The sequence below is a fragment of the Charadrius vociferus genome, unplaced genomic scaffold (assembly GCF_000708025.1).
Source record: "Charadrius vociferus isolate BGI_N301 unplaced genomic scaffold, ASM70802v2 scaffold54, whole genome shotgun sequence".
Lineage (NCBI taxonomy): Eukaryota > Metazoa > Chordata > Aves > Charadriiformes > Charadriidae > Charadrius > Charadrius vociferus.
The window spans coordinates 3,618,009-3,634,967 of NW_009648350.1; the positions used below are offsets into that span (position 1 = coordinate 3,618,009).

General features: G+C 48.5%; 2 protein-coding genes across 2 annotated transcripts in view; both read right to left on the minus strand.

The window, feature by feature from the left end:
* ASL (argininosuccinate lyase) overlaps positions 1–2,674 on the minus strand; it is a 9,295-nt gene extending 6,621 nt beyond the window's left edge. The window contains 2 exon segments of the mRNA XM_009885153.1: positions 368–648; positions 2,663–2,674. Coding sequence (XP_009883455.1) covers positions 368–648; positions 2,663–2,674 — 293 coding nt within the window.
* A 4,572-nt stretch (positions 2,675–7,246) lies between these two features.
* On the minus strand, positions 7,247–16,959 carry LOC104286602 (argininosuccinate lyase-like). The gene is made up of 14 exons (XM_009885214.1): positions 16,948–16,959; positions 15,314–15,508; positions 14,247–14,348; positions 13,581–13,678; positions 12,867–12,944; positions 12,334–12,411; positions 12,137–12,189; positions 11,709–11,771; positions 11,376–11,490; positions 10,721–10,844; positions 9,321–9,427; positions 8,670–8,814; positions 7,994–8,100; positions 7,247–7,487 (listed from the first exon to the last, which is right to left on the minus strand). Exons 1-14 carry the CDS (start codon positions 16,957–16,959, stop codon positions 7,337–7,339), a joined length of 1,428 nt encoding a protein of 475 aa, XP_009883516.1. The 3' UTR covers positions 7,247–7,336.

Sequence of the window (16,959 nt, forward strand, 5' to 3'; positions counted from 1 at the left end):
CATACTGAAACAATTCCTGGGGAACGTTCAGTCTGAAGAGGAGGGCGGACAGGTCACCCTGAGCACACCTCACGGAGGCAGCTCATTCCCAGTCAATGAGCATTGGCAACGCGCACATCAGGGCTTCGGGCTGTCACTGGGGTCTTGTCAGCCGCTTCACATCCTGCTGGTGGGCTTTGGTGCCTTTAGCGGGACGCACCCGGAGCATCAATCCCCTGCCCAGAACGACTCCAAGTGTACCAAGTGCAATACACACGGGCCTGTCATGTCCATGATTTAGGACAGCACTTCCTTTCACAAAGCACTTCAGCGCATGCCTACCTCTAAGGAATAGCACCTGAGGACATTTAAAGATGCTTTTTAGTACAGCAAATCAGGGAGTCTTCTATGATGCTGTCAGATAAGAAGCCATTCATTCCAGCACGCATGACAATTTGGGAAGGAAAGAAATACCTTTTCCAGGCCGCTCAGGATCTTCTCCAGCTCAGTTTTAGACAGGATCCCAGCCTTCTCCAAGGCTTTGGCATAAGCCATGCTCCCCTGGATGTCAACTTCAGCCAGTCTCCGATCAGTGGTAATGGAAGCGTTGAGAATCTCCATAATTGGATCTGTGCTTCCACTGAATCTCCCTCCCCAAAGTTTATCCCCCTGAGAGAGAGGAAGAAGCAAATTAAAGAGGCCTAATAACTTCAGTTATGGTCCTATACATGTAACATCCAGTGATCTGTTTATCCAATATAAACGCTGGGTTTAGCTTTGTCTTTTCAGTGTGGTAGCACTGCCCAGAAAGGCCCCTGGATTTCAGGACCTTTGGCAAGTAGTTGAAGAGGTGGAGAATGTGTCCCCGTCACTAGCATTGAGCCCTTGAAGAGTCAGGTCTGGCTCAGGAGTCCTCCAAGATACTTTACCTCTGCAGGACTTTGCAGGGAGTCCTTAAAATGAGTACCAGGGCATATGCTGCAAGACCAGCATGGGCTTCTCTTTTGAGGCAGCTGCAGGTCAACAACCCTTTGATAGCCTCTTAAAGCGCGGGGGGTGAGGGTGGGGTGGGGAAGTAAAGCAGTCAATAAGGAATATAGTGAAAGCTAGTATTCTCCAAGTCCTTTTTGTGCTGTTGAGCTAATAGATTTTTCTTTGATTGACAAAGAGCCCTAGGCAGCACAAGCCACATTATGAAGTGTTTGAAGTTACCGTTTGAAGCATCTTCAGAGTCCATGATGTGCTTGCAAGCTTTGGCATAAGGTTAGCATAAAACTGGTTAAGGTGCAGAATCCAGAAAGGGAGGTCTGGGTACCTTTCTGCATCAGGAGTGTTCAGAAAAATAAATCAACAAGAAGAAGGTTTTAAAACACATAGGAACAAAAGTTTTGTTTTTTTTCCTACACAAACCAAGATTCATATAGTAACCTCATGCACTTGAATGTGTCATCTACTTAACTGCTTCACTGGATGACCAAAGACAGGTACACAATTCCAGCTATGCATCCCAGTAGGGTGCATGTTACCTTTTTTTCCACCAGTGATTCAGCAACCCTGGTAGGACACCCCCCGAAGCCTTAACTCTGGCAAACTTGCACTGAAATTGGTAGGAATTTTACTCGTGCAGAGACCTTACAACTTATCCAAGATTTCAAAAGCAACTCTCCAGCTCTAGCAGGCACAAAAAGAAATGGGGAACATTTAAAGGAAGGGCCTAAATACAATTGCCGTTGCAAGGTGGATAATAATTACTAATCTACTTGATTTTTTGAGTACCTCTGTCAGTCTCTTCTCATGCTGTACACTATAACTACCATGGACAGCAAGAAGCTGGCGGGACAGTTGCAAGTTTATCTGTGCCAGGGCTTTATTAGTCAGACAAAGCACTCTTGAGTAACCTTAGAAACTTTTTCCCTAGTGACTGTCTCCACACGATCCCTGCTGAAACAACGTCTGAGAGGACAGCAGGAGAGAGCTTACAGAGTTAAGAGTGTAGACATGTGTTTTTTGATATGTTTAGGGCAGCTTTGTCAGAAAGCTGAGGGAAGGCAGAGGGGGGAATTAGAATTGAAAAAGAAAAGTGTTAGAGGTCGTCATGGTGCAGCTGGTGCCCGCAGGAATGTGGCGTAGGGGATGCTAAAGTACAGGGCAGTACCAGAGGCTGAGCGTGAATGGGGAACAGGTATATCAAGGCATCTCTTCGGTATTAGGGGTTTCCACCAAAGTAAGAGGTAGGTCAGCAGAAACATTGCAACAGATACATTTGCAATCAGGAAATCAAAACTGAAAGACTAACTTTAGCTCGCTCCAGGACTAGAGAAGTGGCTAGTACAGTCTGATGGCTGATGGACACTTCTGTGCAATCCGGCGCAGAAGAGGCCAGGGTTGCAGTAGCCTTTGGGAAGGCAGAAAGCGTGACTTGCTAAGATGACTAGTCACGTCTCGCCTACCAGACACAGAAACTGAAAATGCAGCTTTTGTACAGAGAATTGTTTACACAAGCTGCTGTGAAGTACCTCCTGCCTAAACGCGAGTCGGCGGGAATGAACCGTGTCGGTTATTAGTCTCTGCCGGGTAGAGGGAAGAGCCTGAAGGAAAGGACTTGGATTTTTAACTCTGATTTGCTCACGTCTGCCAAAACACCCCGAGACCACCCCGCTGGAGAAGCAAAGTTCACCCTCACCTCGGCTGCCATTTCGGACGACATTTTGCTCGCTTGTGCAGCGATCCCGGCAACTGATGCCACCTGTGGAACGGCAAGGTGAGGTGCCGGTGCCGGACGGATCCCCGCTGCCCGCCGGCCCGGCTCACCTGCTCGGCCCCGCAGCCCCGGCTGGGCGCTCCCCGGCGGGGCGGAGTGTCCCCGGGACCGGCCCCGATCCGGTCCCCCCTCTCTTTCCCCTCCAACCTCCCCGCGGCGCAGCGGTGGATCTGCTTTGCGGGAGGGAGTGCGCTGCTGCGGCATCTTTTTCTTTCTCTGTGCGCTGTCAGAGCCTTTGAGGGAGAGCAGGGAGTGCATCCCAGTTTTCTTGTCCCCTTTGGGGTTTTTCTGCCCTTTAACCAGCCCTGTTGTCACAGGACCGTAGGATAATTCAGGTGGGAAGGGACCTAGTCTAGATGTCTTTCCTATGTTCTTCTCTGCCCTACTCTTCATCCCCTTTCTGAGTTGAAGTCTAGGGCACAGTGGGATTGCTTTCAGTAGCGGAGAGGACACAGGCAGAGTGACGTGGCATCAGGCAGCCTCTGGCCACCCAGCCTGAATGAGCAAGTACCTCTTTGCAGCTGGGTTTCCAGTGTGCTGCCTTCAGTATCAGTCCAGGAAAAGGCTCAAATTCTCTATCTGGATTCATAGCCAGCTATTAATTCACTGCTTCTTGTACATTTCCCTTTATGATCATTTTCTTCTGGAGTAATGACCCTGTCCCCTTTCAGAGTTCCAGGCTTGCGGGTGCACAGAGCATCCTGCTGTCTACTCTAAGAACACCGTTCTGTTGCCAGATTCCTTCCTCTTCTGAAGTCCCTCATTTTTAACGCTTCTCTTGACGCCTTCATCTTTCATGAGTGTCTTTGTCCTTATTCTGGGCTTTGACAGGAGGTTGCTGAGGATTTGGCAAAATAGTAAGGGCTAGATTTACATCCAGAATGAATCATATACAGGGAGAGGCTCTACCTTGTGGTGTTTGTGACATGGGCTCACCTGGCTGCGTGGAACATGCACAGCCCATGCAAAGATTGTACATCTTTCTGTCTGAAGAAACTGTGCAGAAATTGCCCAAAGTGAAAAAGGGAAGGGGGAGGGTGCCCAAGATAGGGCAGCCAGGAGGGGTTAGAGGGCATCCCGCTGGCCCTGTCACCTCTCCCTCACAGACCATTTGTGACCTGCAGGGCTAGAAAAGGGGAAATGGGACCTCCGTGGCACTTTCCGAGTTCCCCTGTATCTGTTTTGCTATTTGGGTTTTCACATCATTAACCCTATGTATATGTGATACCCAACAGCTTTGATTTCTTAATATTATTTGTATTTCAACAGTTACATGGTTAAATATAACAGTGTAAGCTCCAGTTTCAGTTCCATTAGTTCCAGGCCTCTCTGTATTTTTTTCCATTTATGTGTATCTCTCTGTAGGATGAGGAGTAGAGATGGTTGCAGAATCACAGTGAAGTTGGTTCATGTTGCCCCTGGCAAAAGGAGTCCAGTCTAGACGGACACGTTTGGATATTGCTGTCTCAAATTCACCCATGGTGCCTGCAGGGGACGTTGCAGTCCTGCAGTGTGTCTGTCCTCACAACTCTCCTGTGGTGGCAGAGAAGTGTTATTGACTCAGCTTCTTCCATGGAGAGCTAGGGGATAAAAAGACCAAGCACAGCAATTTGTTTAGGAGACCAAATATTCAGCAGTATTTTTGCCAAGTGTAAAAGCTAGTTAGAGATCTTTTCCTTTGGGGGATCCAGTGAAGAGTTCACTACTTTTTGTAATGTTTCAAGAGCCCTTCTGTAGGTTTGTTATCTGCTTGGGTGTCAGATCAGAATTACATAGCTGTCTGCAGAGCCTCAGTAGCTCATGATCAGCCTACATGAATTCTTGGCTCCAGTCCTGTCCTGTGATTGGTAATGGAGCAGGTATTTAAGACCAAGTCCAGAGTAGTGTCCAAACCACTGATCCTTCTGTGTATACAGATCTTTCTGTCGTAAGGGACAGGGCTTTAAAATCCCGAATCACAATGAGCCGTGGCAGGATGATGGTGCAAGTCGGAAGATACTGTGGACCACACACTCCTGTAATGTCTGTGGAGCTTCAGAGACCTCCACAGGTCCCTCCCAATCTAAATCATTTCACAATTTTAAGAAAAGGATGGGTGGGAAGTACTAGTGGTTATGAACTACTCATTTAAGTAGGAAATCAAGATGTGATAATCTGCTAAGACTCCCCTTTTGCTTTCAGTTTGGCAGGGCCCTGTGTTACTGAGCACTGGTCACGAGGAGCAATGCTGGACATTTGCTGCTGGGAGCGAGAGAAAATCTGTTCAGCTGAGGCCTCTGAAGGTACTGAGCGGGAGCTAGAAAATACAAATAGGGAAAAAGAGGGGAGTGGCACAGATCAGAAAAGCTTATGGAAGGGAAAAAAAAAAAACGAACAGTAAGGTGGAGATGTGGAGATATTGCTTCTTCTGACTCTGTTGGTGTTGACTGTTGGTGTCCCCTCCCTCTCTTGCTCCTTTCCTCTATCAGCTCAGTGTGCATAAGTGATTTCCTGGCCACAGCTAACCTATCTGGAGAGTGAGACACAAGTGCCAAAACAGAAACACAGCAGGAAGTAACAGAGCAAATGCAACGGAGGTTTATGGAGTGGTGATTGAAGCGTGCTGTTCTTTAAATGCCAGGAGAAGAGATCAGGTTTAGGGCCAGAATAAGGGGACACTGAGGTTGGGGGGAAGTGTTGGCAAAAAGGAACTTCTGTTGCTGGTTCTCCCACGTGTTTAAAGCACACATGCTACAAAGGTAGGGTGAAAGCACTTTGTGTCTGCTGGGGTACTTTGTTAATGGCAAGAGCTTTAGCTCATGGCAGTTAGTGCTGTCTGTGCTACAGCCCTGAACCCAAGCACGGTGAGGCAATGCTTGCGTTACTGCCATTACCTATGTGGGTTACAGAGTCTTGCAGTACTGAGTCAGTAAGGTGTTGCTGCGTCAGCATGGAGGGCAGGGTGCTGAGCAGAATGCCACCTTTAAAATGCTGTGATAGAAAAGAGATTGTCCCTGACAAAACTAGTGCTACTGTGTTGTGGGTGCCGGGTTCAAGCTGGTTTGGTGTTTAATGAAAATTGCCCCACCTTCCCTGTAAACAACTGTTCTTTCTCTACCTTTTGAATCAAGCAGCAGGCACATTCGATCCAGAAATCATTGCAGAACAATAGTGGGGAATAATGTTTCAAGTGTTTGTTTAATCAAATGTTCTCACCCGTTGAAAGACACAAGGTTGCTGCATTCTCATTCCCCAAGTAAGGCTTTTCCTGGTCTTCGTTCTGGTTATATTTTTGTAAGGACAGAAGGCAGATAGTATAAGATTTGTAAGAGGCTGCTAGCCATGCCAGTCTCTTTTCAAGCATTCTGCTCCAGCTACCTTGGCCTGGGTCACACAGAGGAAAAAGCTTCCCCTGGGACCATGCAACTCCTGTGCTTTGGTGGAAACCAGAGCCGAAGGTAGTTTTGTGATGGGCTGGAATGACGTGTGGGTTGACCTGCCTAAGACTATTCAAGTTTTGGTGCCAGGTGGTGAGGAGACTTCTTTTGGCCACTTAGTCCCCCTGCCAGAAGGCAGGCAGGTGGGCAAGTATACTCCTGTGAGGAGGGCAGCGATAGCTGGAGATGTGGCATGTGTTGCAGATGCAGTATCAGGTATCCCTCTTTGTGCACATCGACAAGCCTCCCTCAGCACATTGTGTAGCCTGTTCCGGCACTGCTGGATCCAGCCTTGTGCTGCATAGAATCATAGAGTCATTAGGTTGGAAAAGACCCTTAAGGTCATCAAGTCCAACTGTTAACCTAACACTACCAAGTCCACCACTAAACCACGTCCCTAAGCATCGCATCTACACATCTTTTAAATACCTTCAGGGATGGGGACTCACCCGCTTCCCTGGGCAGCCTGTTCCAATGGTTGACAACCCTTCTGGTGAAAAAATTTTTCCTAATATTCAACCTAAACCTCCCCTGGCACAACTTAAAGCCGTTTCATCTCATCCTATCCCTTGTTACCTGGGAGAAGAGACCAGCATCTGCCTTGCTACACCCTCCTTTCAGGTAGCTCTAGAGAGCAATAAGGTCTCCCCTCAGCCTCCTTTTCTCCAGGCTGAACACCCATAGTTCCCTCAGCCACTCCTCATCAGAAATGTGCTTTAGACCCCTCACCAGCGTTGTTGCCGTCCTCTGGACACACTTCAGCATGTCAATGTCTCGTTGTGAGGGGCCCAAAACTGAACACAGTATTCGAGGTGCATTCTCACTGGTGCCAATTACAAAGGGACGATCACTTCCCTAGTGCACCACCCTCCCCTCCAACAGACACATTTTTCGGTCTCTTGTAGACAGACACTCCTGCTGCTCTCTACCTACCAGCACCCGAGAGATGGAAAACACTATAACGCAGCTCCACTGCCAGGGAGGGAAGAACCCCCGTTCTTTCACGGCAGTGAACATTTCCCCAAGCCTCACGAGGGCTGAGGAAGCCCAGCTCAATTAAGCCCCTTAGAAGTAAGACACAAGACACGAGTTTCAGTGAACTACATACACCCCAGTGTTTATTAACTCCAGATTAGTGTGATAGGCACAACGCTGCATCCACGGGATATCTCCCCACACTCTAAGCTTGTTCCTTCAGCTTCTTCAGCAGCTCCCTCAGCTGCTCGATCTGGGTAGTCACGCTGCTCTTGGCGGTACCACCCATGGCCGTGTACTGCTCCACGCTGTTGACAACGTTGAAGACCTGGGAGACGTCGCTGCCAAACAGGGGGCTGGGGAGGCAAAGGGAAGAGGTGTCAGTGGAGAGCGCTGGGTGCTGTTGGCTGCCTTTACATGCTCTCTGCCTGCAGAGAGGGTGAGGGAGTGGAGATGCAGCCTTTTTCCAAGGGGAAAGGCCTCTGGCAGCCCTGCGTCTGCCCTTCTACGGCCGGGCAGTAGCTGCTTGTGGCAGACCAAAGAGTCAGCTCCCAGGGGAGAGTGAGGAAGTTTGGAGCCAAACTCCTCTGGAGGGCTGGCGCCTCCAGGTCGGGGCATGCGTTCCTTCCAGTCCCTCCCATAGCTGCCGCCCATGCCCTCGTGGAGCAGAATGGTAGTGATGTTGTCCCCCTTCAGTTATTTCAGGCCCAGCAGTAGCAGCACTGGTATTCCGGCCAGGGGGATTTTGGGGTGCTGTCTGGCCCAGGCATTTTGAGGAAGGGCACCGTAAGGAGGCCCATACGAAGGGAGGCTGATACCTGCCAGCTGAGGGCAGTCGTGGCAAAATAACTGTGATACAAACCTGATGCTCTTCAGGTCATCCAGGCTGAGATTGTTGATGGTGGTGCCCTTAGACTCAGCGAGGTGGACGGCCTTCCCAGAGGCAGTGTGGGCTTGTCTGAATGGCATCTGCAGTGAGAAGCAGAGAGTGCAGTCAGTGACCAGGCAACTGGGGTGCAGCCTCAAAGGAAAGAATGGATGTGCTGTCTTTTTTGGTTGGCTTGCTTTCTCTTAGGGCAATGCAATGTGAATCTGGGTTTGTTGACCCAGACTGATCATCACCTGGGGACAGAACAGAAGGCCTCATCTCAGGCCGTATTCGAGGTGCATTCTCACTGGTGCCAATTACAAAGGGACGATCACTTCCCTAGTGCACCACCCTCCCCTCCAACAGACACATTTTTCGGTCTCTTGTAGACAGACACTCCTGCTGCTCTCTACCTACCAGCACCCGAGAGATGGAAAACACTATAACGCAGCTCCACTGCCAGGGAGGGAAGAACCCCCGTTCTTTCACGGCAGTGAACATTTCCCCAAGCCTCACGAGGGCTGAGGAAGCCCAGCTCAATTAAGCCCCTTAGAAGTAAGACACAAGACACGAGTTTCAGTGAACTACATACACCCCAGTGTTTATTAACTCCAGATTAGTGTGATAGGCACAACGCTGCATCCACGGGATATCTCCCCACACTCTAAGCTTGTTCCTTCAGCTTCTTCAGCAGCTCCCTCAGCTGCTCGATCTGGGTAGTCACGCTGCTCTTGGCGGTACCACCCATGGCCGTGTACTGCTCCACGCTGTTGACAACGTTGAAGACCTGGGAGACGTCGCTGCCAAACAGGGGGCTGGGGAGGCAAAGGGAAGAGGTGTCAGTGGAGAGCGCTGGGTGCTGTTGGCTGCCTTTACATGCTCTCTGCCTGCAGAGAGGGTGAGGGAGTGGAGATGCAGCCTTTTTCCAAGGGGAAAGGCCTCTGGCAGCCCTGCGTCTGCCCTTCTACGGCCGGGCAGTAGCTGCTTGTGGCAGACCAAAGAGTCAGCTCCCAGGGGAGAGTGAGGAAGTTTGGAGCCAAACTCCTCTGGAGGGCTGGCGCCTCCAGGTCGGGGCATGCGTTCCTTCCAGTCCCTCCCATAGCTGCCGCCCATGCCCTCGTGGAGCAGAATGGTAGTGATGTTGTCCCCCTTCAGTTATTTCAGGCCCAGCAGTAGCAGCACTGGTATTCCGGCCAGGGGGATTTTGGGGTGCTGTCTGGCCCAGGCATTTTGAGGAAGGGCACCGTAAGGAGGCCCATACGAAGGGAGGCTGATACCTGCCAGCTGAGGGCAGTCGTGGCAAAATAACTGTGATACAAACCTGATGCTCTTCAGGTCATCCAGGCTGAGATTGTTGATGGTGGTGCCCTTAGACTCAGCGAGGTGGACGGCCTTCCCAGAGGCAGTGTGGGCTTGTCTGAATGGCATCTGCAGTGAGAAGCAGAGAGTGCAGTCAGTGACCAGGTAACTGGCGTGCAGCCTCAAAGGAAAGAATGGATGTGCTGTCTTTTTTGGTTGGCTTGCTTTCTCTTAGGGCAATGCAATGTGAATCTGGATTTTCTGGGGTGTGAAGAGGGGAGGCGTTAGGAGGTAAAACTCCACCTGTAAATTACTACAAAGTCCACCTGGCAGCAGTTCCACTACTTGGGATACATGTAAAGAATGGGTTTCCAGCTTTCGTGTTTGTTGACCCAGACTGATCATCACCTGGGGACAGAACAGAAGGCCTCATCTCAGGCCCTCACTGAGCAGTATTCTGCATCCAAAGAAATCACGGCTCCAAGTTTCTCTCTGATACTTACTTTAGGCAGGGTAACAATATCTGAATGGGTGTCTCAGCAATTTCTGAACTGAAATTTGTTTAGGAGAGAAAGTGTTTTTGAAGAAAAGAATAATTGATATGTTATTTAGGAAAAATAAGAGTGTTAGGCTATAATTTAAGTGAAGTATGCAATTATTGTCTGTTATCTAGCATTGATAACAATGCTGTATCTTTGGATTTGGTTTTGATTCAAAGTGGAAAGAATCTGTTTTGTTTCATACTCTGTCCTATCTCAGGGAGAAGCTCAAAGCGGAGTTCCTCAAATGGATTTTTTAATATTGAAGAGTTCATGTCAGTCCTCATCTTATGATGACTCTTCTACTTTTTTTAAGCTCCCTTTTTTCTCATTTAATCCCTGTTGAGATCTCTCTAAATAAGAGCTAAGAGCTTAGGTATTGACTTATCTAAGCCCTTTACTTCAGATTTATTGCTGCTGTTAGTATGCTGTGAGAATAAGAACTCTCAGATATCGAACTTTATTCTTTATTTACCCTGAATTTCTCCTGTCTGTGGAAGTTCACATTCACGTATTGGATGGTGTGGTTTTCTGGTGGTTTAAATCTGTGTTAGATGAATGTTGTCCTTTCTGTATTCTGGCTTCTACGTGGTAAGCAAGTGGTATGCACAGTAGTCAAAACCGGAGTCCTGCAGAATTAGACCCGATTTTCAGGAACCGTGAGCTAACTTGATGCTGGGTTTTACTAAATTCTTTCTCTTGAAGAAGAGGTCTTGGTGCCTCTCTTAGTTACTTGTGAGAGATTCAAAGAATGTAAAAGGGTTGGTCCTCAGAAAGACTTGGAAACTTTTCCATAAAAATAGCTTTTTAGTCATGTTCCTGATGGAAATCAGACTTCAGCACATGTGTGTGTGTTCCCTGTTACTTTCTGTCCTCCTTGTACCTTTGGAACCTCCTGGCCAAAATCAACCGCGCTTGACAGAGGTTTGTGATCACAGACTACTGGGTTCCTGTAGGTTTTGTGGAAATTTGCTGACCACGGAGGAGAGAAGTCCACAGATGATGTTCTCACTGAGAAAGAAGCTGCAGTATAAACCTCATAAGCTGTAATATCTGAAAGCATATAAACAACACAAGAGTAACCCTTAATGCCCCAACCTTGGGAAAAGCTTCTACCAGAGCTCACAGAGATCTGGGACACGGCACGATCCAAGCATGAGATTCAAAGCTGCAGGAAAGCAGCTAAGTTTGGCTGTTCACAAAATAACCTGTTCTTTCTGATGTAGTCACTTGAATGAATGCAAAGTAAACAGAAAGTGGTTGATCATATTTAAATGACATTTTTACCTATTCCTGGAACAATAGCAGGCTAGGGCAATAATTTTGGATTATGGCAAAGCCAGTAGTTACTATTGGACTGAAACTTTCCCTCTATTATTCTAAGATGTATTTTGGATAACTAATTAATTTTTTTCTAATAAGATACAGTAATACATACAATATGAGATATGGCAGGGGAATGCTACAAACATTTTCTCAGATTTTAAATGTTATTGAGATTTTATTGCTTTATTGAAAGCAATGACTAGAGTGCCTACCTGTAAGCATCAGAGAGGGTTACAAAGCCAAATTCGCTGGTACTGTAGATGATGAGATCTTCAGCCATCTTGCTAAGGTGGATCATGAGGAGGGTGGCAACAGAGAGGAACTCCACTGCAGAGAAGGCAGGAAATCAGGAGGTGAAAAATGTGCTTGTTTGCTTGACAACTCTGAGAGCCCTGACTGGAGTTTAAACACGAGCAAACAGATTTTCTGTCTAAATACTTCTTAGTGAGGGATATCAGTCCCCTTGTTAAGGGAGGTCAACTGGGAAGGTCTCAGAAGCCTGCTTCTAAAATAGTGGTGGGAAGATGTGATTGAGTTGTGCTTACCGACAAAGTCTCTCTCGCTTACGGCATCCATGCTGTTCAGGCTGATGGAAGCAAAGTCCAGCTCTGTAAGGAAGGTGATGGACAGAGGTCAGGGTTGGCATGACTGGAGCTTGAATGCAGCAGGATTCCCCAGCATGCAAGCAACTGTGAGCCCTCGAGTAGTGCCAGGAACACAAACATACTTAAGTTTTACACTAAGTGGAGTCTTTGTTATTAGCCCCAGCCATCCAGCATGCAGCAGAGGTGGCTCTTCCTGCTCCCACCTCACGGGCATTGCCTGTCTCATTGCAGTAAAAAGGCTTATAAAAGAAAGGGTTTAGCTCCAGGACAGTGCATTATAGTGTCACTGGGGGACACGTATCAATGCTTCCCTCCCTCCTAGATATTACAAGCAGTCCTGTGCCACTCGGTCATAGGGAGACATTTACCACTACGCAGAAGCTCTCTATCAATTTCCAGAGGGTTTCCAGCCAGAGCACCGCTGCCAGGGAAGAAAGAAACACAAGTCATGCCTGATACCCTGCACACTCCAACCAAAACTGAGGTCTAGGAAGCAGGGAATGCACCTCTGAAGACTTTGCAGAGCAAAGTGAGGCCCAGTGATTACACAAATAGTAGACCTTACCTTCCCAAAGGCAAGACATTGATCCTCTTCTTCAGCTCTCCCAGGCGCTCAGAATCGCGGGTCAGAGCAACAGCATGGCTAGGAAAGGACATGAAAAGACATGAGAGATGAAGCACCTGAAGTCAGAAAACGTCCCTTTCCTTCCCAAGCAGTATGCTGCCACACCTGGACCCTGGAATCCTGTCTCAAACAGAAAAGACTTGAAATGGAGACTAGGCATGCAGGCCCTTTGAATTGGAACAGCTAGCAGCCATACAAGCTTCTCCATGTGACCCCATTAGCTGCACTGTAACTCTGGCCAAAGGATGGAGCATACAGGGAGTCGGCCTCCACTGCCCACTCAGTTCTTGAGTCCCAGGTTAGTCAGAGCCACAAAGGAACACGGGGAGCTCCTATTCCAGTTTGCAAGGTTAGTGCTGGTTTGTCACCACCCTGGGCTGTCCCCTCAGAGGATGACGCACTTCTGGGCTCCAGCTGAGCAGGGCCCCAAGCGTGGAGAAGGCTTCCTCCAGCCAAGTGTGAAAGGTGGTTACCTGAGCAAGAACTGGCTCCATCTGATGGGCTGAGCTTTCTGCAGGTGGGTGTAGCCGGGCAAGATAACATCGATTTCTCTGCATGGGAGAGGAGAGAAAGAGGTGAGCAGCAGCTGCCAGGATAGAGGAGAGTGGTGGGTACACTCCAGGGTTTCCTGGCAAGCTCACAAAGAGAGCTTCTTCAGCCTGTGTTGTGCTGATTTTGATCTATGTCTTCCTCTCCCCGTCACCTGCTACCTAAGCACGCTGGGTTTAGATCTTCCAGTGTGGTGTGCCTGCCCTAGGCCTCCCTGGAGACTTGCTGGTACAGTAATCCCTCTGTAGCTGGCAAAGATTCCCCAGTCCACCACCGGTTGAGAGTGTGGTTTGTGAGAAGGAGAGTTAGACAGGAGTTATCACAGCTGAGCTTTTCTCATACGTAACAACTCGAAACATGTTAAAGTTCCCCACTCCTTCAGATGGATTTGGCACCTTCTTGTGTGGACCTCCCACCTCGATTCCTTTGCCAGGATACAGTGGGGAAGGGGAAGGTGTCTGTGATGTGAACTGTGGAGAGAGGGTCTGTTGTCTTTCCCTGTGCTATCACAGGCTGCCTGTCTGTAACGTCTTCCGCAGAAGGCCCTGCCGATGCCCTGATTGGTGTCAATCAAAGAGCAAGCCCAGAAGTCTCCTGCCCCTGCAAGGCCGAGGCCGTGGATATGCAAAAGGACTTACATGGCAGCGCGTTCCACCAGGGTCTTAATGAGCTGCAGGAGGTGAGTGGAGATGACAGAGAGGGAATTCTTCATGAACAGCTTCAGGTCAGTCACAACCTGTACGAGATTGGCCACAGTCAGTCAAAGCAGAATGTGACATACTTAGTGACCAAATATTCTTCAGCAGAAAGCCTTGGCAGAGTTATCCTCTCCTCGTTCTGTGTGATGCGAAGGGACATCTTTCTCTTACCAGATGTGTCCCTGGTCACTGATTTGTCAAAGCTGCTGTATCTTGCTTTCCATGAACAGGACCAAACCCGTTCTTTTCAGTGGACTTTTTGGGTATTGACAACTTTGGATCAAAAAATCCCCAACTGTCACAAGTCGGTCATCAGTAGAAGGACTGATCCTGAAAGTTGCATGGCCCCCAGCCAGTAAAGTCACGGTTTCTGTAGGCTTTAAAGGATGTCAGTGGAAGTTTGTGGGCTTATACCACTGGGAAGCCATCCTGCAGAGCCCATTCCCCCGGGCAGATGAGTCACTGCAGTGTCACTATTTAAAAGCCCGAGGGAGGATGTGCTGGAGAGTGTCACAGCATGTGAAAGATGGCATAAAGATATTTGATTAAGGAACTGAGATGGGGGAAGAATACAGAAGGAGTAAAAACAACCAGATCTGTACATACCTGATCATTCCTGCTTCTTCCTAGTCTGCGTTCGTTGGCAGTGTGGATATCCTCATCAGTTTGGGTCACCACAAAGACTCCTTTAGACCATTCCTCAGAGATCTACAAACATCAGCAGAAACACCAGTCAGCCACTACTGTTACCCTGCTGCGCATGAGGGCTGTAATTGTCCCCAGCAAATACCAACTTGTGCCGTCCCAATGGAAACCAAACTGCTAAGGCTCACACCAGCTCTGGCATTCCTGTTCCTTGAGGCCAAGGCTGGCTGCTTGCTATATCCTGGTATTCTGTACTGCAGTTGTGGGATTCATCCCTCTACCTGTGATGATCCTGCGGTGTTATGGCTATTGGAGGATTTGAGCATTGCAATGAGGAGGTGAGCTGAAATGTCAGTGATTGCTTTAGCATCGTCCACCAAGATTTTCCTATACAAACATTGTATAGAGTCACCATTGTCCATGGTGGATGAGCAACAACAATGGATCTTTTAAAAACGCGCTTAGCTGCTGACTTCTCTTCGCCCCTATACAATGCTCTGCATTGCCTCCTACTAACTCAGGCAGCCAGACTCAAAAGGATCCCGAGTGCCAGCAGAAAAAGAGTATTCCTAATGCATACTGAAACAATTCCTGGGGAACGTTCAGTCTGAAGAGGAGGGCGGACAGGTCACCCTGAGCACACCTCACGGAGGCAGCTCATTCCCAGTCAATGAGCATTGACAACGCGCACATCAGGGCTTCGGGCTGTCACTGGGGTCTTGTCAGCCGCTTCACATCCTGCTGGTGGGCTTTGGTGCCTTTAGCGGGACGCACCCGGAGCATCAATCCCCTGCCCAGAACGACTCCAAGTGTACCAAGTGCAATACACACGGGCCTGTCATGTCCATGATTTAGGACAGCACTTCCTTTCACAAAGCACTTCAGCGCATGCCTACCTCTAAGGAATAGCACCTGAGGACATTTAAAGATGCTTTTTAGTACAGCAAATCAGGGAGTCTTCTATGATGCTGTCAGATAAGAAGCCATTCATTCCAGCACGCATGACAATTTGGGAAGGAAAGAAATACCTTTTCCAGGCCGCTCAGGATCTTCTCCAGCTCAGTTTTAGACAGGATCCCAGCCTTCTCCAAGGCTTTGGCATAAGCCATGCTCCCCTGGATGTCAACTTCAGCCAGTCTCTGATCAGTGGTAATGGAAGCGCTGAGCATCTCCATGACTGGATCTGTACTTCCAACAAACCTTCCTCCCAACATTTTATCCCCCTGCAAGTAATGAAGTTAAGAGACATTCAAGAGACTTACTGATCCTATCACCTAAAAATCAGTTAATGTCCATCCCACTCTTTATCCAAGGAAAACTGAGGACATACTCAGGAATGTTTTTTCAGTTTTGTACCATTAAGCAGAGAAGTCCTCGACTTTAAGAGCTTTGGCAAGTAGTTTTAGAGGTGGAGAACATGTCACTGTTACTAGAATTTAGGCCTTCAGGTGTCAGGTCTGGCTCAGGAATCCTCCAAGATACTTTAGTTCTACAAGACTCTGGAGGGAGCATGTCCTATCCTTGAAAACAAATATCAGGGAATATGGTGCAAGACCAGCATGGATCTCTCTTTTAAGGCAGCTGCTGATCACTGACCCTTTCATAGTCTCTTGACAGGCCAAAAAAGTAGGGGATTCAGGGATATAGTGAAAGCTAGTATCTACTGTGACTTGAAATAATAATTAAAAAACCCCACTCTCTTAGGGAGACTACACGAAAACACTTAGTTTTCAAAGACCTGTGGGCCAGTACAAGCCACAGGCTCTAAAACACTCCTGTAACTATGAAGGGTTTGAAGTTACCATTTGAAGCACGTCCATCGTCCAGGATGTTCTTGCAAGCTTTGGCATAAAATTAGCACAAAACCGTTTAAGGCGCAGACTCCAGACAGGGAGGTCTGGGTACCTTTCAGTATTACAAATGTTAGGGTAAAATGAAAAGGAAAGAAAAAAAAAAAAAAACGAACAACCCCACGGCCCCAAACTACCCCCCCGAAGGTCTCCGAAGCAGCTCATCACCGGGGCGCCCACCCGGCTACCATGGACAGCGGCGGCCGGACCGGTAGCGGGGCCGGGGCCGGTGAACCGGGCAGCCCCTTCCCCAGCCACTGCCTGACCCAACGTGCCTGAGAGGACAGTAGGAGAATCAAAGAATCGTTTTGGTTGGAAGAGACCTTTAAGATCATCAGGTCCAACCGAGGACAGGGTGTAAGCACGGGGTGCCGGAGATCGATTTTTGAAGCAGGTTTGTCAGCAGGAGCTGCAGGGGTGGAAATCGGAGTTGAAAAAGCAAAAGTTTTGCAGCTTCTCGCTGGGAAATCAGTCCACCGGGGTGAGTGGCAGAGGGGATGGGGCATGAAAGGCCAGTGCTGGGAGCGAAGCACTCAGATGGGGAAGAGGTATCTAACTCTATCTTCGAGGTATCTAAGTCTATATTCACTACTGTGGGTTTTCATCAGAATCAGAGGTGTGTTGTCAGAAATATTGCAACAAATATGATTGCTTACCCATTTTCCATTTAAACCCCAGGAAAACAAATCAAGTAGAGAGAAGCACCCGAACAAGCATGGCAAGTTGCAGCACTGGAGTTATCGCATAGTTGAGTTCGCATCTGCCAGAGCACCCCGAGACCACCCTGCTGGAGAAGCAAAGTTCACCCTCACCTCAGCTGCCAT

Coding starts and splice junctions, on each gene's coding strand:
- LOC104286602 (XM_009885214.1), bottom strand. Junction 12,945..13,580: donor CTGGTGGAACGCGCTGCCAT/GTAAGTCCTTTT, acceptor TCTCCCATGCAG/AGAAATCGATGTTATCTTGC. Junction 10,845..11,375: donor ACCCTCTCTGATGCTTACAG/GTAGGCACTCTA, acceptor TTTCTCAGTGAG/AACATCATCTGTGGACTTCT.